General features: G+C 46.1%; 1 protein-coding gene and 2 long non-coding RNA genes across 16 annotated transcripts in view; 1 reads left to right on the top strand and 2 right to left on the bottom strand.

Moving 5' to 3' along the window:
* The window catches only part of enah (ENAH actin regulator), a 70,442-nt gene extending 49,313 nt beyond the window's left edge, over positions 1–21,129 (top strand). For 8 of the 14 annotated variants that reach the window (XM_081718007.1, XM_081718009.1, XM_081718006.1 and 5 more), the window contains 12 exons: positions 6,404–6,744; positions 9,162–9,518; positions 9,774–9,869; positions 12,392–12,711; positions 12,999–13,126; positions 13,335–13,383; positions 13,513–13,564; positions 13,729–13,795; positions 14,390–14,449; positions 17,380–17,464; positions 17,661–17,718; positions 18,350–21,129. In XM_081718007.1, coding sequence (XP_081574133.1) covers positions 6,404–6,744; positions 9,162–9,518; positions 9,774–9,869; positions 12,392–12,711; positions 12,999–13,126; positions 13,335–13,383; positions 13,513–13,564; positions 13,729–13,795; positions 14,390–14,449; positions 17,380–17,464; positions 17,661–17,718; positions 18,350–18,387 — 1,651 coding nt within the window. In that variant the 3' untranslated portion in view covers positions 18,388–21,129. Of the gene's footprint in view, positions 1–6,403; positions 6,745–9,161; positions 9,870–12,391; positions 12,712–12,998; positions 13,127–13,334; positions 13,384–13,512; positions 13,565–13,728; positions 13,796–14,389; positions 14,450–17,379; positions 17,465–17,660; positions 17,719–18,349 lie in introns of all 14 variants that reach the window. The other 6 variants (XM_035524722.2, XM_081718012.1, XM_035524724.2 and 3 more) reach the window with 6 other exon arrangements.
* On the bottom strand, positions 1,768–21,829 carry LOC145658756 (uncharacterized). Its single transcript, XR_014124600.1, has 3 exons — positions 21,621–21,829; positions 2,779–5,070; positions 1,768–2,358 (listed from the first exon to the last, which is right to left on the bottom strand). It is a non-coding gene; the product is annotated as an uncharacterized LOC145658756 (long non-coding RNA).
* Positions 14,815–17,392, bottom strand: LOC145658755 (uncharacterized). Its single transcript, XR_014124599.1, has 3 exons — positions 17,186–17,392; positions 15,401–16,797; positions 14,815–15,217 (listed from the first exon to the last, which is right to left on the bottom strand). It is a non-coding gene; the product is annotated as an uncharacterized LOC145658755 (long non-coding RNA).
* Positions 21,830–22,019: the final 190 nt, after the last annotated feature.

Genomic DNA, 22,019 nt, shown 5'->3' with positions numbered 1-22,019 from the left:
TTGGCTGGTTATACTAAAAAATATTTTAATGATGCTTTTTTTTCCTCCCCTTTGGGCTTTAAAGCAGAACTAGACTGGTGTTCAGTGAGGTGTTGCTGAGGAATCTTTCCTGCAGTGAGTGTCGAGAGCTGGTGCAGAAAGCCTGAAACCTGCCGCTAAAGCCCAGTGAAGGCGGCCTTGGTCATGTGACCATTCCCTTCCCAGTGCATTAGTGTTCTGTACCTGCATTTCCAATGGCTACATTTCCATTTGGCTGTGAAGTGTGACCCAACTCTCATATGGAGGGAGACCGCACCACTGAATGGATGTGTGACCTCAGCATGTCTCATGGCCTGTCTGATGATGATGAAGGGTTTCACCATCATCAGTGGACCTCAACCAGTCCAGCCCTTTCACTGCCATTCTTGCGTAAGGGTGTCGCTCAACTTCAGCCCGGTGTAGGTGACGCAGTAGCACGGGAACCCATCCTCAGTCACCAAACAGAACCCGCCTAGGTCATCCACTCACACTCAGAGCTGCGATTGGTTGAAAGGGTTGGATGGGGCAGAAAAAAAGGAAAGGTGAGCATCCAATGGTGGGCCAGGTCCTGTTAAATGCAAGCGTGTGGACAAGATCAGAGGTCTAATCAACAGGACGGAGTAGGATGAAATGGGGAAGCAGGATGATTGGCAGCAGCAGCCTTAGTTCTGCAGGTGCTTTCACAAATCACTTTACTTTCAGACAGCGGGAAACAGCAGGATAGAGCATGACAGAACAGCCTTTTATCCTGGAGATGTTACAGCCACGATAGCTCTGTGATTAAGGGAAAAGGAGGGTATTAGTTGAATCATGTCCATTAATTGCATGTCAAGTTCATAAATGTTCAGAGAGGGGGAAACAATTTAAGTGTTTAAAGATATTTTGGCTTCACATGCACTCAAGTCATCTTCTGATTGGGCCACACATCCCATCCAGACAGCGTGTAAGAGAAACAGAGGACGTCTGATGAAGCAGTCTCTTGTTTCAGTCCCGGAATCTCTGTGCACATGTTGATGTCATGCTTTTTTGTTGATTATTTCTCTGACTAATACCTGGGGCCACACAGGAACTGTGTGCGAGACGCGCTCCTGTTATGGACCCAAGTGTCCGTTGCATGTGTCGAAGAGCTTGCACTCGTCAGCGTTGTGTGGTGTAAACATTCCATATAAGGGTCCCTCTCCAGCCGTGGGGCCCTGGACTCTCCGAAGGAATGTCTGAGTGTGTGTAACAGAACTGGACTCCAGCCTCCCCTCCAGTACCCTACCCCTCCTTCAGCCCACAGCCATATTTAGCTATTGCAGTCAATGGAAGTGGCTGGATGCTCAGAGCCTGATGTCATCACATGATGCAAACCCAATACAATGCCGGCCGGTCAGGGGAGCTGTAACGGAATGACTCTGGCGCGAGTGTGTTTATAAATGGCTGTCGAGGTCCCTGCTTGCTATCAGGGATGCCTGAGTGGCCCTGCTAGGCCTTAATGACTTTTTGTCAAGCCGCTATAATTAGGTGACAGGCTGAGACTGACGGTTAGCTCTGTATCTGGTGTCGGGGGAGAGATCGTTTCAGAAGGTCACTCACTGCCTCTTATTTTTTGGAGAACTGACAGAAGTGATTATGCGAAATATTTGAGAGCAAGAGGGAGAGAATGACAGAGGGAGAAGGAGAGAGAGGGAGAGATGCAGAGGGGGAGAGACGTGGGGGAGAGGGGGAGGGAGAGGGGGAGAGACGTGGGGTAGATGAGGGGAGAGGGGGAGAGACGTGGGGTAGACGAGGGGAGACTGCAGGAGTGGAGTATTTCCAGCGGCCGTGTGTGTTGCCAGAGGCGTGATCTTTGATGTGGGGGCTCTTGGCATTCTGGAACGAGCGTGCAAGAGGCTCTTGTAGGACCTCGAGAGCTGGTCCAGTGTCCAGGTAACCTGTTCAGTCACCCAACATCATCCAATGACTCACTGTGCTTGAGGCCCTCTTGCTGCTTTGCGAGTGCAGTTAGGAAAGCGGATACCCCGCTTTGCCAGTGCCGGGATGTTCCCGGTTTATGTGGACAAAAGCTGAAGTTTTCATCATATGAAGTGATATAATGGGAATGGTGGAACTCACTGGTTGGACGCTGATCCAGGTCTGCCACACATCTGTCAGGCACGTACACCAAAGCCAGTTCCCCATCTTTCTTCCAGAGTGCTTATCAGAGAGAGCAGAGGCACAGCTACAGATCGCTTCAGTGTTTCAGGAGATCTGTATGATCTAGCAGACTGCAGCGTGCTCTGTGACTCTGATCAGATGTGCTGCTCTCTGCTCTCACTTCACCTCTGCTGGGTTAGATGGAGTTCTTTCTCTCTATATCTGGAAAGGGACATTGTTGAGCTGGGTCTGAAATCTGTTGGCATGTAAAGTCAAAGGACTCCATATGGCTGCCTTGGCAGGAATCCACACAGACAAGTGCGAAACCATTCTGACAAAATTGGCCTCAAGTCAATTAACGATGTTTCTGGGTCAGTCTTGTCACTATAACCAATTTATGGAGTGTGTGTGTGTCTGTGTGTGTGTTAGTTTTTTTACACAGTACATTTTATATGAATATAGTTTCTAAAATAAATTTACCCATAGTAATTCATACTCCAGAGCAAGGAGTCTATTCTAAAGCCTTTCACCTTCAGACTGACTGATCTTACTAATGCATTCCCAGCTGAAATGCTATCAGGTAATTATAGCATGGAATAAAATAAATGGAACAAACACATTAAAATGTTTACTTAAGCTCACATTTTCTTATCTGCTTCTGTTCATCAGTGCAGGTTTTGTGGAAGACACCTGTCCATCTTTTATGGCTATAGTGTTTCTTGAAATAAAATGAAGCAACTTTGCCTTTGACTCTGTTGTAGTAAGTTGTTGGAAGACGTTCCGATTCAGGCTGTGTGCCGCCTACACTCCCATAGCTACTGTTTCCTTGGCAACGGATGTCAGGAATGGAGACGCCAGCAAATGGATCTAGAGCATGCTTCACGTCTTTGAAGTCCTTTCTCCCAGTTGGGAACAGGAAGCATATGGGAGAGATCCCGCTTGCTTTTAGCAGAAGAAAGGAAATTGTTGGAGAATTGTGGATTGTTTTGATTCGTAAGTGGTGAGTGTTGTAATGAGTTTTGTGCTGGAGTCTGGTTGCGGCCTCCTTCCTGGTCTCCACCGGGTGTCATCTCCATAAGCTCACGTCATTACTTCTCCCCAGCTCCTCAGTGAACATACTTAGGCTCTCTGATGGTCTCTCTGATGAGCAGATGGTACTGAGCTGACAGTGAAAGGAAACCACTGAAAAGAATAGCCAATATGTAAATGTTAGATGGTTCTCAGCCACTATAATTAAACGAAATGCAGTTGTTTTTGGTCTTTTTCTCTCTCTCTCTCCCTCTCTCTCTCCTCCATTTATGAAACCCAGCTGCAGAGCTGTGCTGGTACTTACTGAAGAGAAGATTTGATTAAAGACTCGAAGTAATTCAGTATACCAGCTCTTTTTTTTGGCCTAAAGTGACCTGACCTGCTCGGGATTAATGACATACACGCTGTCCTGATTACGTGAATGTGGAAGAATGCAGACGGTGCTTGTTAGTTTCACACAAACCCATCATACAAAAAAACAAAATAATGATGAAAAAACCCCCTGAAATCAAGCACTCGTACCCGTCTCCATGGCTTCTCCTCTCCAGAGCGTTGGTCTTTATTTAGAAATATAATCGCGTGCATGCATGCAAGCAGCAGCATGGTGCGAGGTGCCCGTAAATATTTATTTATATAATCTTTTCCTCTAGGATGCTTTCAATTGGTTCTGTCTTGTTCAGAAGTGGTGGCTGTATTTTTTTAAAGATGTGGTTTGTAGCTGAAGCAGATTTCAAAATAGAAAACATAATAGAAGATACACGTGTGTGTGTGTGTGTGTGAGTGACTGTTCTTTTCCAAAGGGTCTTGCCAGTTTCCCAGCTTTGCTAGTTTGGGTGACCTTGTAAAAGGGAATGTTTGCAGATGTTCTTCCTTTTTTTCCCTCTTCATTTTTGAGTGACCTTTGTACCGTCGTCTATGATCCTAATTGCATCAATCTGGGGATTGCTCCTAGGTTGCATCATAACACGCTATCCTTCCCTACAGCAGGTACTACCAACACTGCGTCTGTGCTGATTGCCCTCCACCAGTCTCAAATTAAACATCGCTCCACTACCAACTGACTGTGCTTAGGCAGGGCTTTTTTTATTCCAGTGTTCTGTCAGCAATCTTCTTTGTGGTTGGACGGCTCTAATCCCTGACTAAGGGTGACCAACGGCTGGCCCCAGAGTGGCTACTTTGTCCTCCACAGCGGTGCGTTTCCCCCGATCTCTGCAGGGCTTCCCTGCAAGGCTTCCGCGCTCTTTAATTACTTCAGAGCGTGTTTCAGGCTTGGCAGGGATTGGGGGCATTGGGGATGTGGGACGATCAGTGGGCCACATCTGCCATCACAGCACTTCCTAATGGAGTAGCTCAGGACCAGGAGGGTCTGCTGGGAGCTCCTGGTGCAGGCAGCTAAGACGTGGAACTTTGGAGAACTGGGCCAGTAGACTGTGCTGCAGGAGGGGAGACCTGTTTGAAGGAGTACACTGGTACCCTGTGGATTCTTCATTAACAGGAATTCAGATGTAATCGTTGCTCTGGTGTTTTGAAGCTCATTAAATGTAGCTTGAAGACAATTAGGAGGTGAAGCAAGAAAAGGTGAATGGAGTATTTTTGTGAGGAATGACGTTGCCAGACATGGTCTGGGATTGTGGTTATAGTCAGGTGTTCGTCTATGAATCACGCTCACCTTCGTTTTGAGCTGGTAGTGCTCAAACTCAGATCAGGTTTTTTGTGGCTGAGTTTGAAGTGAGATCAGATAAGGATGCAGCCGTCTGTGGTAGCAGGTGCAACGCTGACTGTTGTAGCCCCAGGGCACCTGAGCTCGCTCCCAGGCAGGGGACTGTGACGTGGAGAGGTGTGTTTTTCCCATCTCGCTCAGGTCCTTGGAGCGTGTGGAGTCATGATGCTGCATCAGCACCTTCCCTGGGAAAAGTGTTGAATGGAAGTTTTGGGAGGCGATCCCAACAAGATCCAAACACATGACGCATGCGTTCCTTTTCACAGAACGTGTCTTAGGTCTTAAAAGCACAGAAGAGCATTCAGACAGCTTTCACCATTTTCCTGTGTACCCAAAGACATGGGTATCCCATATGTGGCTTTCTGACTAAAATCAAGATGCCTAGCCTGATAAATTATGGGATACTGCTACTAATTTTGCAGCAAACTGACATTCTGATGTCAGAAGTCTTAGTCCTTTGTAGGCACTGTATCTTGGCTGTCATGGAAACCTCACACAACGTATAAACCTCCCAGTACCCAAATCTGGTTTTATCCCCTGTGTAATTTGGTACAGATTCCAACTTCATTAGTAAAAGTAATATATTGGTAGTTCTCATGCAGACACCCTGCCTTTAGAAGATGACTGGCAGAATGTTTCAGCTGAGCTGTGTTGATTTCCCATGACACGGGCTGTCTGTTTTAAGAATATACTTTAGGTTGATTTTGCCATGACTCTCAAAAGACCTGCCCCATCACCACAGACTTCAGTCCTGCCGGTCAGACAGTAGCCTATCAGAATGCTGATTGGGACGTTTGCTTCCTGTTTACATACACGTGTGCGTACTGCCCTCTAGTGTTTGTGTTGCTGCACTGCTGCAACACAGTTTATCCTAACAGATTTGAATTGCGTGTTATCTTAAGGAGTTAATAATGATCTTTAAAATAAAGATCGTCGAGCACTTTTGATGAAGGTAGCCTCATAAAGACCTATAAGGGTGCCCTTTTATCAAAAATAATATGCTGATATTGCCAGGATGTGGTAAACATTTGAGCAGACAAAATTTATCGATGTCCCTGTAGAAGGGAATATTGTATTACTTGTCTGAACATTATGGGCATTGCTCTGTTAAATACCTACCTCACTGTGAGTATTTTATTTTGTATCTGATCATAATCTGTTGTTTTCAAACCCTCTCTTTTGTGATTTGGGGCATTGAAAACACTTCCTTAATGCTCTTCACTGTATATACCTACAAATGCCACCAAGAATGGTCTCCTGCTGAAAAATGATCAGATTGATGTGGACGACTATCATGATGTGTTGCCCTCAAACGTCCTTGATTTGACATCAACGCAGGAACGTTTTCTTGTGCTGTTTTAACAGATTCTTTTCTCTCGAAATAGACAGTGACATATTGTGTGTGGTTAAGGGTTCGTCTCCTGTGTGTTGGGTGGTTGCTCCTGGCTCTGTTACTCAGTGTGTGTTACACTGTGTTGGTGAGCGCTCATCCGGTCCTCTCTGCTTACACTCACCCAGGCAGCTACAGGAGCTGCAACGTCAGAAAGAGAACGAGCGTCTGGAGCAAGAGCGTCTGGAGAGGGAACGTCTGGAGCGCGAGCGTCTGGAGCGGGAACGTCAGGAGCGCGAGCGTCTGGAGCGGGAACGTCAGGAGCGCGAGCGTCTGGAGCGGGAACGTCAGGAGCGCGAGCGTCTGGAGCGGGAACGCCAGGAGCGTGAAATGCTGGAGCGGGAGCACTTGGAGCGTGAGCGCCTGGAAAGAGAGCGTGCTGAGCAGGAGCGCCTGGAGCGGGAGCAGCAGGAACGTCTGGAGCGGGAACAGATGGAATGGGAGAGAGGGCGACGCGTCTCCAACGCCGGTGAGTACCTTCACGCTTCTTTCCCAGCATCTATCCAGCGTTTTAGCTCGGCAAGCCGAGAGCTGCCTGGTTTAGCGCTGATCGTGCAGGTGAGTGGTGTGGAGTCAGGAAAGGGCTTTCATATTTGAAGGTCTTGTATTTACTTACATTTTAAAGCCGCAGCTCTTTCAAGCTTTTATAGAATAATTTCTGGAGTTTTTTTTCTATGTGCATTTTGTTTATTTATTTATTTTATTAATTTGTTTAACCTCACCAGCCCGTAGTGTTTTCTCAGCCTTCGCTGATGCACACTAATGTTGAGAATCAATGGAAAGAGCCCTCCTGCCTTTCGTCTTTTAACAGAACAATTGGCTCTCTCCTACCGATGTCCCCCATCTGTCTCTAGGTTGGAACAGCTCGTACAAGCAGCTTGAAACATGACTAAGCCTGGACAGTGTGTGTGTTTGTGTGTGTGTGTGTGCGCACGCTGTGTTATGACCTCTAGATTGGCATACACAGTAGTCACAACATAAATCAAGATTGAGACGACACCTGGGTTAATGTGCCAGACCTGTGCTGCAGGTGTGCAGTTAATGGAGATGCACTACATTTCCCAGACTTCCAAGTGTTTTGCCCTGGTTAAAATACTCCAAAGGTGGTGCAGGTGTTATTCCATAACAAACACAGCATGTCTGGGGTCTACTCTCACTGGGATGCACATGACCTTGCAGGACTGGTCCTGAGTCATTATGATACTTTTGAAGAGAGTGGTCTTAAATTGCATTTTTGTAAAGCGAGCTGTATTAAAAAAAAAAAAAAAAACTTCCTCTTTGAACATGTGAATCGATCTTTGGAATACCAATAATTCAGGATCGTCTCTCATACATTGGCCTTGGATTCATTTATTAGATTGATTATTGCAGCTTTTTCATATCTGTGTTTAACTCTGAGAGGTCATCGTTTAAACTTAACCAGTTTACTAAAATAAACTCCATAGCAGATACAATAAGATGGATGAGAGTTGTAGTGTCATTCACGTCTGGAAAATTTCAGTAAGTTTCAAGTTTTGCAGGTCTGTTTGCAGAATGTTGAACGCCGGCTATTTTCATGTACACAAGTCCATTAGTTATGGGAAATGGGCTCGTTTTTAAAAACGGAGCAGGAACTTCTGAAGTCTTGTGTAGAGAGACACTAGAATACAGAAACATAGACACTGCGAGAGAAAAACTGCCATTATGTAGAAGTGCAAACACTGTTTTGCACTGGTGTGAGTAGAGTCATGACGCTGTCATGCTGCTGTTCCAGGGAGTGTTTCTGTACGCTGCCCTAATGAGCACGGGCCATGAGGCTGATTCCTGCAGCCCACAACAACGTGGTTGGGAGAGGGTTTAGCTGGGCCACCTCGGGTCAGGAGGTTCGTCCAGCAGCTCCAGGGTAAAATCCCAGTCTAGTGTTGGAGAGTAGACAACTGATGGGGATTGTGTGTGTGTGTGTGTGTGTGTGGGGGGGGGGCGCGATGCAGGCGGTGTCTGTGTGTCTGGAGCTGCTTACAAGAGTCACTAGAGCAGAACCAACGAGGGCTAAATTAGCATATGGCAGACACGCACACCTTCGCACACCCTCGCCTACTGATGACTGTATATTGGCTCCCAATATTTGTGTGTCCCTCAAATTAATGGCTTGAGCTCTATTGTGTAAATATTGCACCTAAATAAATTTTCTATTTTCATGTGGCCTGTCCTCTTTTTCTTATTGTGTAAAGGGGTGATGAGGCCCTGTGCTGCTAGTGTCTTGAGTTTTTGTGTACTACTGACAATACCAATCCATCACTTCTTAGATTATTGTTGGATTAGTATTGAGTTTGATCGAATGGCACATCATGGACAACAGAGATTACCGAACATGGTCCACAAATGAGTCAATAAATCTAGCTTTGGATTTCTGCAAGATGCTTTTTAAATTTGTAGGTTTCAAAGTTCACAAACTGCTGAGTCTGTGTGCTGGTAAGAGTGTTGGTGGCATGGCATGAATGACATGCAACTGACATGTAACTCCTGTGGGTCTGTTGACTCCACAGCCACTAATGACACGGAGTGCCTTCAGGAGCGACAGCAAGGTCCCGTTTAACCCCCCTGGCTCCTGAAAGTACCGAGTGAGCAACGGTAACTCGGTGGGCCTTGTGTCCTTGGATTGATTCCTCACTGACAGATTTGTTGATGGCTTTGTGCTACAGCTAACCGATTGTACTAATGTTGTCACAGAGAGGACTAGCGCAGCGTTGTTGGTGTTGGATGTCGGTCTGCTGGATTTCCTGCTTCATTTGCCCCCTTTTCTGTCTTCTTTCCTTCTCCTCCCTTTCTCTCTCCGTCCTCCGTGTTTCTTGCCCTCTGCACGGTCTCTGCTTCTCCCCTCCTGTACGTGTTGTCTGACATGTTCAGCATTTGAGAGCACCCTCTACTCCCCTCCACCTCCAGACTATGCCAAGACCACCACCTCCACTCCAGCCTCACCAGTTTCCTCCGGCACACCCGACTACCCTCCCCCTTCTGGGTCGCCTTCCATAGCCACGCCTCCCACTCCTCCGCTGCGCCACTCCGCCTCCCGATTCGCCACATCCTTAGGCTCTGCCTTTCATCCGGTGCTGCCCCATTACGCCACCATCCCTCGTCGCCACCCGGCTCTGCCCACGGCCCCGCCTCCTCCTCCAGCCCCTCCTACCAAACCAGTGATTAGCTCAGCCACAAACTTCGCTCCACTCCCACCCTCTCCCCCCGTCATGATCAGCAGTCCCCCTGGTAAGGCCACTGGCCCTCGGCCCTTGGTTGCTCTCCCAGCCCCCAGCCCTCTCTGCCAGAAACCGCCCTCGCCCACGGCGCCCAACGGGCCGCCTGCGCACGCCCCCTACCACGCCTCCTCCCTGGCGTCGGGCCGGCCACTCCCTTCACCCCCGACTCCGCCCCCTGCCCCGCCCCTGCCCCACAGTGGCCCCATCGCTCCCCGTGTGTCCTGTCCTTCACCCCTGCCTCCTGTTCTCCCTTCTCCTTTCACAGCCTCCCATGCCTCTGCTGAGCACTCTGTAATCTCGCTGCTGGGAGACTCCTCTACTTCAGAGCCGGCCTCTCAGCCCTCCACCCCCAGCCAGCCGGGTAAGGCCTCTTCTCTCTGACTCTCCACCTCCACTAACCCACTAAATGGGGAGGGGCGGGGTGGGTTCGGGGGGGCGGGGTGGGGTGAGGCTGGCTCGATGATTGGCCACAGCCATCATTTGGCTGTTTTGCTGGACGGGGGCGGAGCTTCTCAGCTCGGTGCCTTGCGTGTGTTCAGTTTTGCTGCCCTACGTGTCTTTAAGGTTGGACTGATTTATTATTGGATGCTTGTTTGTGTGGTTTGGCATGGTATGAGTGAGTGTTGTGACCTCAAGCCCTCCCTCTCTGCAGTGGGCTTTGATTCGCCTCTGAAGTCACACTTGTGCCATCACTTTTATAGTCTATATGTCCATAAGTTATACATTTTTTATTTATTTTTTTGGCATTAGTGTTTTGTCCGTTTATATCGATAAACCTCTCCAACTACATTGCTGTGTTCTGGCACAGTAAACTCGTATATTTGATAAACAACTGGTACTGGATGTTGCCACATTCATGTCAGTAGTTAGTCCTTTAGAAATTCTTTGTATTGTTGGTGGTTTTTGGTGTGTTTATTGCGCTTTTAAATACACTCAACATCCACTGTATGGGGTGCATCACTAATGCAAATATCTAATCAGCCAATCACATGACAGCAATTCGATGCGTTCAGGCATGTAGACATGGTTAAGAAGACCTGCTGAAGATCAAACCTCAGAATGAGGAAGAAAGGTGATTTTAAGTGACTTTGAAAATGGCCTGGTTGATGGTGCGGGATGGGCTGGTCTGAATATTCCAGAAATGGCTGATCATCAGGGATCACCCACAACCATCTTTAGCGTTTACAGAGATGGTCCAAAAAAGAGAAAATATCTGGTGAGCAGCAGTCCTCTGGGCAAAAACGCCTTTCTGAATGGCAACACTTCAGATGGGCTACAGCAGCAGAAGAGCACACCGCACACCTCCCCCGTCAGCTAAGAACATGCACCTGGGGCTACACCTCAGACAGGCTCATGCAAACTGGATAGTAGAAGATTGGGAACATTTGCCTGATCTGATGAGTCTCCAATTTCTGCTGCGACATTTGGATGCTGGGGTCACAATTTGGTGTAAACAACATGAACGCATGGATCCATCCTGCTTTGTGTCAACAGTTCATGCTGCTGGTGGTGTAATGTTCTTGGCACATTTTGGACCCCTTAATACCAGTTGTGAATCATTTTAAATGCCACAGCCTGCCTGAGTATTGATGCCGACCACCCTCATCCCTTTATGGCCACAGCGTTCCCATCTTCTGATGACTTCCAGCAGGAGTACACGCCATGACACAGCTCAAATCCTCTCAAACTGGTTTCTTGAACAGGACAATGAGTTCACTGTGCTCAAATGTCCTCCAGCCACCTGATCTCAATCCAATAGAGCACCTTTGGGATGTGGTGGAATGGCAAATTCATACCATGAACATGCAGCAATTGCATAATGCCATGATGCCGATATCTCTGATGAGTGAACGTTTCCCTCAACTTGTTGATTCCACAACATGAAGAATGAAGGCATTTCTAAAGGAGAAAAGGGGGTCCAACCTGGTACTAGTCAGGTGCACCTAATAAAGTGGCCATTGAGTGTATACAATACTGATAATTTAATTAAAATGTAGCTACCGCTATATTTTTACAGATTTGTACATACTGATAACTTTGTCCTGATATAAAATGAGTTAAACTGTTTTATGTAGAGAACTGTTGTAAAAGTATTGGTGGAACAACAGTTCAGCAAACTTCCTTTCTTCCAAGTAAAGTCTTTTGTGAAACAGGACCTGCATTTGCAACTTAAAATTGGCACAAAAAAATACGTCCTTTATATCAGGAGGTTGTCTAAACTGGCCTATAGCAGCAAATTCATATTCATAAGCAAGAAAGAACAGCAATTTTCCTATTTGCTATACCTCTAATGATTGCCTTCTATATATTAGTTGATGTCTTCATGTTACGATGTGAAGGGTGTGGAGTACATGTTTAAAAAAAAAAACAAAAAAAAACCCCACACATGTTTATCAACATACTGCAGAATAAATATGACAGCAGCAACAGGCCACACCCCCTGCACGGTGCTCTTTTGAATCGTGGTCTGGTGTGTTGAGGTTCTGTGCAGACAACCGAGTGATGAGTGGTTGAAGCGTTCACGTTTATCGTACTGATTCTGTATGTCTTGGGGTTTCAGAATGAGCTTTCCTTGTTGACCACTAATACTGTCCCTTCTGAGGAAATATTTGGGGGTTTTTAAATTTTAATTTTTTTAGCTGATTATTACATTTCGAGAACTTTTTCATTAGATGTTAAAACCATGTAATAGTTGTCTTTATGTTCACGTGATCTATGCTAACGTCATCTTAAAGTTCATGTTAAAACTGGTCAGATCAAACCCTTTTAAATCCAGCTTCTTAAAGGTCGTTACTGGGGTGCAGTATTGGAAGAGCACCATGACGTCTTGGTGGAGGGGGCGTTTTTTGAGAGTTCTGAGTGGTTCTGTTTCCTCCCACACAGATCCAGCGCAGGGACTACCACCTACCCCGCCACCACTCCCGCCCGGCTCCACTGTGACCCCCACCACTGCCGGACCCCCCCCTGCGCCCGGGCCACCTCTCCCGCCGCCACCTCCTCTACCTCCCACGCTCACCCCCACAGGCCCGCCTCCTCCTCCTGGGCCGCCACCCTCGAGCCAGGCCCCTGCCCTGCCCCCTGCCCCGCCCCCAGCTCCGCCCCTGCCCCCTGGTCCCTTCAGCCCCTCACCTACCGCCGAAGAAAAGCCGTTTTCCGGCCTGGCCGCTGCGCTTGCCGGAGCCAAGCTGAGGAAGGTGCCACGGGTAAGACCTTCCTGAGCCCTGTGAGACCTGAAAAGCCTCAGTCTGGCAGCAAGGACAGATTATTTCTAATCCAATTCACCACCAACCAAAAATTGTCCTACCATTTAAATGATCTATAACCAAACACAGAAGACAATTAAGTCCCTTAACGAAAACAACCACTTATTGTTTACACTGAAAGACCTTCAGTCACCAGCCTCAAGTAGCCCGTAATCCTTTTGATCACGTGACCCCACCGCAGAGCCGCTGTGCCTCAGAGCCTGTCCTGTTGCCCTGTGTTGCTACAGAACGAAGAGCCGTCCTGCACCGCCGTGGGTGGTGCGGGTGGGGCCAAGTCGGAAGCGGCCCGAGGGAACGGCCCTCTTCCTGGAGGTGGAGGCCTGATGGAGGAGATGAGCGCCCTGCTGGCCAGGAGGTCGTCCTCTCTTTGCAACACACCGGCGCTTTAGGCCTTAGCAAAGTCAACAGCCAAGGACAAATGCATGCACCTTGAGCAGTAAAGAAAAATCGTTGAAAATTAGCGATTCTGAAATTAATTGCAGTAGGCATTCAAGTCTCATGTAGTCATTCTCACTTCTGTAAAATGCGGTATGAACACTAAACATTTTTTTTGCCTGATGCAGAAGAAGAATCGCAGAAAAGGGCTCATCACCAGAGCCTGAGCAGAAAACGGTGAGTGACACAAACCAAACTTTCACGCCTGCTGTCTGTGTCTCCTTCTGAGCCGCTTCCGACACGGTCCTGAGGAATTATTGCTGTGAGTGCCACTAAAGTGCTGTCTCTTCATTGGCTCACTGACAGGATGAAATCGAGGTAACCATGGCTCCAAAGGTCTCGGCCTGTAGCACCCCAGGTGAGGCGCTGGCGTGAGTCCCGAACGCCACCCAAACGGACAAGCTCACGTGAACCACCTGTTGCATCTACTGCTTTCTCACATGCTTTCAGTAAAGAGCTGTACAGCATTTCTTTTGCAGTGGCTGTTGTATTTATTTGTTTATTTTCCATTTCATCCCGCAGACATGCCCAGGAAGCCTTGGGAGAGGACAAACCCCATGAATGGCAGCAAATCTCCAGTTATTGGAAGGTAACACAAGAAAATATATATAAGAATATTTCCATGAAATTCTCTGCACATGTGAGAGGATTTCTGCGCACGTTTTCTTGCGCACCAGAACGGGGAAACGGCGAGCCCAGCAGACCTTGAGCTGCTACCCCACCTTTTGCAGCTACTGCTTTGTCTCACGTGCTTTCAGTGAGGAGCTGCATGGCAGAAGCAGGGGGTGGGATGGGCTTTCTGCAGTGGAGACATTTTTAACAGTACTAAGGTCAAGTGCTGGCTCAACGTGGCTCCCAGGATCAGAAATGTCCAATGTTCTCATATACATTGGTTGGGGGGGAGAACCACAAAAAAAAGTTCCTTTTTTCGTAAATCTAAAATTCCACCACTTTTGTTTGTTGACTAACAGTTTATTGTTCTATTCAGCTGTACATTTCTTGTAATGAATCTGAAAGTTTCCTGCAGCTACTGTGTTGTGCCAGACAGACCAGGGGTCCCCTGCTAAGGTGTGATTGCAGTGGGACACACCGGTTCACTGTACATGGTGTGCTGTTTTCAGTCCAACACTTCTGCATGTTGTAAAAGGCTATTTCTGACCAGCTAGTCTCTTTACCCTCACAGACGGGACGCGCCGTGGCGAAATCAGATGAGTGCTGAGAAGTGCTCTGATTCCTTAAACAGGTATACAAGTCTGAGTTTGGTAGCTCCTTTTTGCTTTTTTTTAGCCTGTGCTGCTAGTGAGTTTTTAGGGTGAAGGTTGGTGCTTTTGTCTTTTTACAACTATTTCCACTTACAAATAAACAAAGCTGCCAGTTTTGCCAACAACGTAATCACCATCCAGTATGTATGTATGTATGTATGTATGTATGTATGTATGCCAACACTGAAGGGTATTTTCAGTTGGGTTATTAAAATTAGGTTCTTATTGTTTTATTCTGTTTTTAAAAAAAATAAAATAAAACAATGCCTCCAATTTTTTTACAAAAAGGATTGTTATATAGGCATCAGTTTATCTGTTGGGAAATGTAGTTCATTTCTTAGACTGTTGTATTGTGCTTGGAAGGTTTGATGGATGTTCAAGATTTAGATTGTTTATTGGGCTCAAAGTATCTTTTTAAATGCAAAAGAAAAGGCTGAGGTTGGAACCCCTCTTAGTCATCACAGGGCAGTGACACTATTGCACTTGTTTCCTAATAAAACAGGCTGCATATGTAGTGTCAACAGCTCAGAAGCGGCACACCACCAAAACACTGGAGTGTGTCTGTTCAGTGAGACTCTGCCAGCTCACCCAGCCGGCTGCAAAGATAAGGCCTCATTACTCCCCACCCGGTGTCAGGCATTTGGGCGGGTCTTAATTTGTCCTCAATAAACGTTTTGTCGGTGTACCTCCGCATCTCGCCTGCAGCCACGCCCCCACGTTTCACTTCAGAGTGCAGTGGAGCCTGAAACCTACAGAAGACATTCTAGAGTTATTTAGAAAATATAAAAATGGGACCCATGGCTGTAGATGTTCTCAACCTGCTCCGCTTTTGTGTGTTATGTGCTTTGTTTGCACTTCATGGGATTCATGTTCCTTCCTGTAAGATTACTTGATAATGGGCCATTTCCTGGATCATGTCTTGTGGTGATTACCTTGTTGGCTGTGTGTGGGTGGGTGGAAGGCCTGCATGGAAGCTTGTAGACTGTTGCCCTGTCATGGGTCACGTGTAGACTGCTGCCCTGGCTTTGGTCACGTGCATGCCCTCTCTTGGGTCACGTGTAGACTGCTGCCCTGGCATGGGTGACGTGCACGCCCTCTCTTGGGTCACGTGTAGACTGCTGGCATGGGTGACGTGCACGCCCTCTCTTGGGTCACGTGTAGACTGCTGCCCTGGCATGGGTGACGTGCACGCCCTCTCTTGGGTCACGTGTAGACTGCTGCCCTGGCATGGGTGACGTGCATGCCCTCTCTTGGGTCACGTGTAGACTGCTGCCCTGGCTTTGGTCACGTGCATGCCCTCTCTTGGGTCACGTGTAGACTGCTGCCCTGGCATGGGTGACGTGCACGCCCTCTCTTGGGTCACGTGTAGACTGCTGGCATGGGTGACGTGCACGCCCTCTCTTGGGTCACGTGTAGACTGCTGCCCTGGCATGGGTGACGTGCACGCCCTCTCTTGGGTCACGTGTAGACTGCTGCCCTGGCATGGGTGACGTGCATGCCCTCTCTTGGGTCACGTGTAGACTGCTGCCCTGGCTTTGGTCACGTGCATGCCCTCTCTTGGGTCACGTGTAGACTGCTGCCCTGGCATGGGTGACGTGCACGCCCTCTCTTGGGTCACGTGTAGACTGCTGCCCTGGCATGGGTGACGTGCATGCCCTCTCTTGGGTTGCGTGTAGACTGCTGGCCCTCTCTTGGGTTGCGTGTAGACTGCTGGCTCTCTCTTGGGTTGCGTGTAGACTGCTGGCTCTCTCTTGGGTTGCGTGTAGACTGCTGGCTCTCTCTTGGGTTGCGTGTAGACTGCTGGCTCTCTCTTGGGTTGCGTGTAGACTGCTGGCTCTCTCTTGGGTTGCGTGTAGACTGCTGGCTCTCTCTTGGGTTGCGTGTAGACTGCTGGCCCTCTCTTGGGTTGCGTGTAGACTGCTGGCCCTCTCTTGGGTTGCGTGTAGACTGCTGGCCCTCTCTTGGGTTGCGTGTAGACTGCTGGCCCTCTCTTGGGTTGCGTGTAGACTGCTGGCTCTCTCTTGGGTCGCGTGTAGACTGCTGGCTCTCTCTTGGGTTGCGTGTAGACTGCATGCCCTCTCTTGGGTCGCGTGTAGACTGCATGCCCTCTCTTGGGTCGCGTGTAGACTGCATGCCCTCTCTTGGGTCGCGTGTAGACTGCATGCCCTCTCTTGGGTCGCGTGTAGACTGCTGGCTCTCTCTTGGGTCGCGTGCATGCCCTGCCTTCCCTCCCTGCAGCCTGGCAGTGTGGACTGTATGCGCCTTCCCATTTCCAGATGACCTCAACTTCTTTCCTGAATTGGCCTGATTTCATCCTTGGTTATGATGCCTAAATGATGATCAACAAAATATGTAGACTATATTGAATATGCTCTGACTACATAGTTCTGTCATATGGTTGTGCTGAATGTCTTGAATGTATTTTCAGAGTACACTAGAAATTCATGTAAGACTTGTGGATTCACTTAATTCACACTGTCATGAATTAACCATACAAGTTACTAGACATTTTTGATTTATTCTTACTGTACTTCAAGACTTCAAAATTTGGTATCATTTAGAAGTTGGCTAGTTACGAGTACTTTTAGGAATAAAGTGACCTAATTGGATTGCTTAATTAGGCATTAATTTTTTTAATTATTATTATTATTATTTTTTTACAATTTTTTATTCTGGTGAGGGTTTTTCTGGTTTTTCTAGCTTTGCATTTCATTTACCTGAAATCTCAGCCATGGAGTTGGTTGAGATTTGAAAGTTTCCTCCCACATTGTTTCCGGTGCCAGCTGGCAGGTAAAGCCTTCTGCGTGTCCCCTGAGGCTGCGGCAGGGTTGGGTGCTGACTTGCACACGTGATTGTGGTTCTGCAGTCGTGTTAATTGGCGCCTGTTGTTTCCGGTTCGTTTCCTCCCCAGGCCGAGGTCCACGCCCACTCCTACCGGCCCTACAAGTGCCAACGGCGTGCCAGCAGATACCATCGACTATGACAGATTGAAACAGGTCTTCTGTCCAGTTAAAAAAAACAGATGGGTTGTCATGTTTGACCTAGCATTTTCTAACGTTTGTAATTGGCATAATGACCATCATAGTTAATCGACATGTAAACATTAGTAATCTGTATCTTAGATCTCTTAGCTCTTGTTAACATTAAAATCTTAACAGATTGTGGTTCTAGACTAACATTTTTATTTTACAGGATATTCTGGATGAAATGAGGAAGGAACTGTCAAAGCTGAAAGAAGAACTAATTGATGGTAACATATCTCGTAGTAGATTCAGGCTTTCATTTACACTTCAGTGTGCTTTTATACAATGTGTAATGTGCTTTTATACAATTTGTAGTGTGCTTTGCAGAATTTAAAGTATGGAAACATAAAAAGACCTGGTTCATTATAATTCGGGGAGGGGATTCGTCTTAAGTTAAGAGTTCAGACCGTTAGGGATTTTGTTAACATTTCCGGTCTGAATTTAAATTTTCCAAAGCTTAATTTGGTTGACTTCAATAACAGAATGTGTAGTTTATGTTTAATTGTTTTGGAACTTGAATGTATTAAATTTGAATCTTAAACTGCATAATTCACTGCTAACCAATTAAAACCATGCTTCATAGATTTAGGTAAATTGCATTAAATAAATAAATATAGCTTCAAGTATTACTCCCACTCAAATATAATTAAAATTCTAGCCTATGCTGTCTTTAAACTGATACACACAATGAATTTGGGTCCAAACCAGTCATCGATTTTAATCGTAGGCTACATTTTGTAGTTCTTGGACTGTCCCTCATCTTTTAGCATAATCTAAATCTAACCTAGTGTAGTCTAATCTACTAGGAACGTGTCATGTGCTCTGAATGTGTCATGACTGCATGGTTCTCTGTTTCAGTGATCAGGGAGGAGCTGGGCAAGTCCAACTCTGCGTAGGGGGGATGCCACGTGTTGTCCAACCATGGCCCCTTCATTTGAGGCCAACTCCAGTTTCGACACCTTTCTCAAAAGCAACGAAAATTGAAATTTCACAAAAAAATTTTTAAGCAGTGGTGATAACAATAACCATATTATTTCTGAAGAAGAGTTAGGGGGGGACGCCATTCAGGGCACACGGAAACCTAGCAGGAGTGCGGGAGGGCCCAGGAGGATGTGGACAAAGGCTGTGGGTGACCCCCACTCCCCTGTTGCTCCACCCAGGGGGCGGAGCCAGTCTTAAGAAGTGACTGTCAATATGCAAAAGGTGGCTCTTTATCGTAGAATGATGGGGAAATAATCGCAGAAGAAAAACCATTACTAAACTACATACTGTATTAACCAACGAAGAGTGACACTGTATATCCAGCAGATGACATTCATTCTTTGGCACAGCGCTTGGTGAAGGGCAGGCTTATTTAGTTGGAGGGCGTTGACGAGAGTTGGCAGGAGGACGTAGGGCCTGTCTTGCCTTGCCTCGGTGAGGGAGACTTTAGAGTCAGGACAAACGACCCACTGAAAGACTGAGTAGAGTTTATCGCTGCAGGACTTTGTAAAGCTTGTCTTCCTGATACTATTTTAACCTGAATATGTACATTAAAGACAAAAAAAAGATACCTGCAAGTTATTTATGTCTCTTCTAATGTACACCATGGCCAATCAAGTAGCTTAGTCACGTAATCTTGGGATGACGAGTCTCGGTCAGTTTTGGTAATTATCTGGATACCTTTTCAGAAAGAAATGCTCAAAAGTGTGTCTTATGAGCCACTGTACTACATATATTTTTCTTTGTCTTGTATGTTGCAAATTATTGGGGAAGATCAGGTGGGGAAAATGCCTTTCTACTGTAATCCGTTGTAGCTCTTTACCAAAATCTTCTCAGTCAAAGTGATGGTTTAACATCAATATCAACCAGACCGCATCTGTAGATAGTGCTAACGAGAAGTAATCATCCCCCAACACACACACACACACACACACACACACCTGTTTTCCCTTCATTGCAGGCTCTTCTCTTGATTTTAGTGCATGTGATGTTGTGAATGGTATGGGAAACATTGCTGCCACGAAAAATAAATTGACAATTATTGTTTTCAGTTTACAAGCAATAAGTGTAGCACTGACACTCTGTTTGCCCATGTGTGTTTGCTGTAAGCATCCTCGCTGACCCCAGTCTGTGGATGAATGATTCTCACACTGCATACTAGTTTTTATTTTTAAATCAACTGTAAAGCAGTTTGGTACTTGAAAACAGCATTATAGCCATACCGAATTCCCAGAATTCATGAATTCATCACCCCTGATACACAACAGTTCCTTTTACTGTGATTCATTTCAGAAACTGAGGGTGCAAAGGATCTTGGACTGTAAATTCTAGCTTTCTGTATTGAAATTTCACCACCTTGTAGACGTTAGGAATATGTTTTGAAGGATTATCTAAGATAAGGGTTTCCAGATAGATAGCTTTGTGCCATGTAGAATGTGGTGTTCTTTCTCTCTCCTTCAATACCCCCACAATTTGCCTCTGTTCTTTTTCAAATGGCTCTGTTCACAATGAAAGGCCGCCATTGTTGATTCTCCATGAGACTGTAATCACAGAAGTTGATTTTTAGAAGTTTTATGTTGGGGGGGGGGGGGGGGGGGAAATCAAAGTTCTTGTGAGCTAAAAAAATTCCGTGTACAGTCAGGGGAAGGAAATGAATTGCCTCTCCTAACACTGGCGTGGTTGTAGACATTTGCTAAGCAACTCATGGTTGTGTGTGAGCGCTTGAAAGGTTGGTCTGGACAAGGTGTTTATGATGATTGCTGTTTGATTACTAATCCCTCCCAAAACACCATTAATAGAACTTGATCAAAACAAATGCCCCCCACCCTTTTCATTAAACATGATCTCTCAAGGAATCAGAAAGCTTGCATAGTGTTTACAGCATTGACTGCACTTTAAAATCTGTAGAATTCAAATGATGATGAAACTGCTGTCAAAACACTGCCACCACCCAGAGTGTGGCAAGCTCACCAAAGTTCAATAGTAACAATCTCCTGAACATCACACTCTCCCGAGCCGCCTTTGTTTTCTCATCAGGGAAGTAGTCGTGGTCCTTCGGTCAGGGAAGTGGAATGTTTCAATTGAGGTTGAGTTCATACATGGATAAATCTGTTTGTGATCATGGTTTGTGCCTTGTTCTGAAGTTGCATTTAATATGTCAAATATTTTTTAAAATTATTAGTAATAATTATAAGGCTTGTCATAACCTCATTCTGGTTTTGCATCTTGCTTTAATAAAGTCTAAAAGGGAGATTTTAAGAAGTTTGTTTGGGGGGGGAAAAAAGTGCATTTACACATCATGCCATTTTCGGTTGTGTTTCAGTTTTTCGATCGTGTTCCAGTATGGTTTGTTAGTCATGGATGTTTGCTAGGTCTCTAAATGAACGATTTTCTGTAGTGGGAATCGGATGAATAACAATATCGAAATGTTGTCTACAACTATGACGTCCATCTTCAGGAGTGGCTGTATTAAGTGAACTATTCAAGTGTATGCTGGACAAAATTCAGCTGAATGTCCCTGAAATGCGTTCATCAGCTTTTTCTTTTTTTTCTATTTTAGTATTCATATTGTACCATACTGTTCATGTTAATTAGAAGTTTCTTACATGCTAACATTGTTTTGTTTGAGCAAATGAAATAAAAATTGCAATACATAATTTTGGGTGAGTCTCTCAGACACAATGTACACAATTTTGTAGTAAACTGAAAGTGAATGGCAGTGGTAGCTCAGTGTTTAAGGTACTTGACTTGTAATCAGAAGGTTGCTGATTCAAGCCCCACCACTGCCAAGTTGCCACTGTTGGGCCCCTGAGCAAGACCCTTAACCCACAAGGACTCAAGTTGTACTCAGTAATAATTGTAAGTTACGTTGGAGAAAAGTGTCAGCTAAATGCTGTAAATGCAACCTTTGCTGAAATCAATTTATAAGTCCATCTTTTAAAGCAATAAGAACGAGAAGAATTTTCAAAATTAAATGACCTTACATCAAGTTTGAACAATATTTGAACTGAAACAGTAATAAATGCCTATATAGATCTTCAAATCTTTAACAACTGTTTTAGGTCATTGGAAGTTTAAGGTTAGTAATGATCGGGTACTTGCTAGGCTGGCTGATGGTAGTCTGAAGTTAGTGTACCAAAGTTCACACCTCAGTTTGTGAAGATCGCGTCTTGTATGCCACGACCCTGTTACACCGCGGTTGCTCCTGCACGTTTCGGCTGCAGCACTTCAGTCTAAGCAAACAGGAAGAAGCCTCGACGTAACTGCAACGTTCCCTGAGCACGCACTAACGCAAGCCCACTTACCAAGGCAGGGGCGGGATACAGTGACCTAATGCTCTTACACATGCATCTGGGCCTTTCTCAGCCAAGTGGCTAGCGGCTGAACATTTAGAATGCTTGTCTTAAGGTCAAATGCAGCTTTACAGAGGTAAAACTAATGCTAGATAGGAAGCCAAACTGTGCTGCTGCACTGTGACCTAATAAATATTGTATTACTCTACATTTCATATAACACATTGATATACATGCCATTATTTGGAAACTCA

Source organism: Electrophorus electricus, chromosome 7 (genome assembly GCF_041902795.1).
Source record: "Electrophorus electricus isolate QZ-2024a chromosome 7, ASM4190279v1, whole genome shotgun sequence".
Lineage (NCBI taxonomy): Eukaryota > Metazoa > Chordata > Actinopteri > Gymnotiformes > Gymnotidae > Electrophorus > Electrophorus electricus.
Note: the sequence above shows the minus strand (reverse complement) of the source record. Positions and strands in the feature narration are given on the sequence as shown.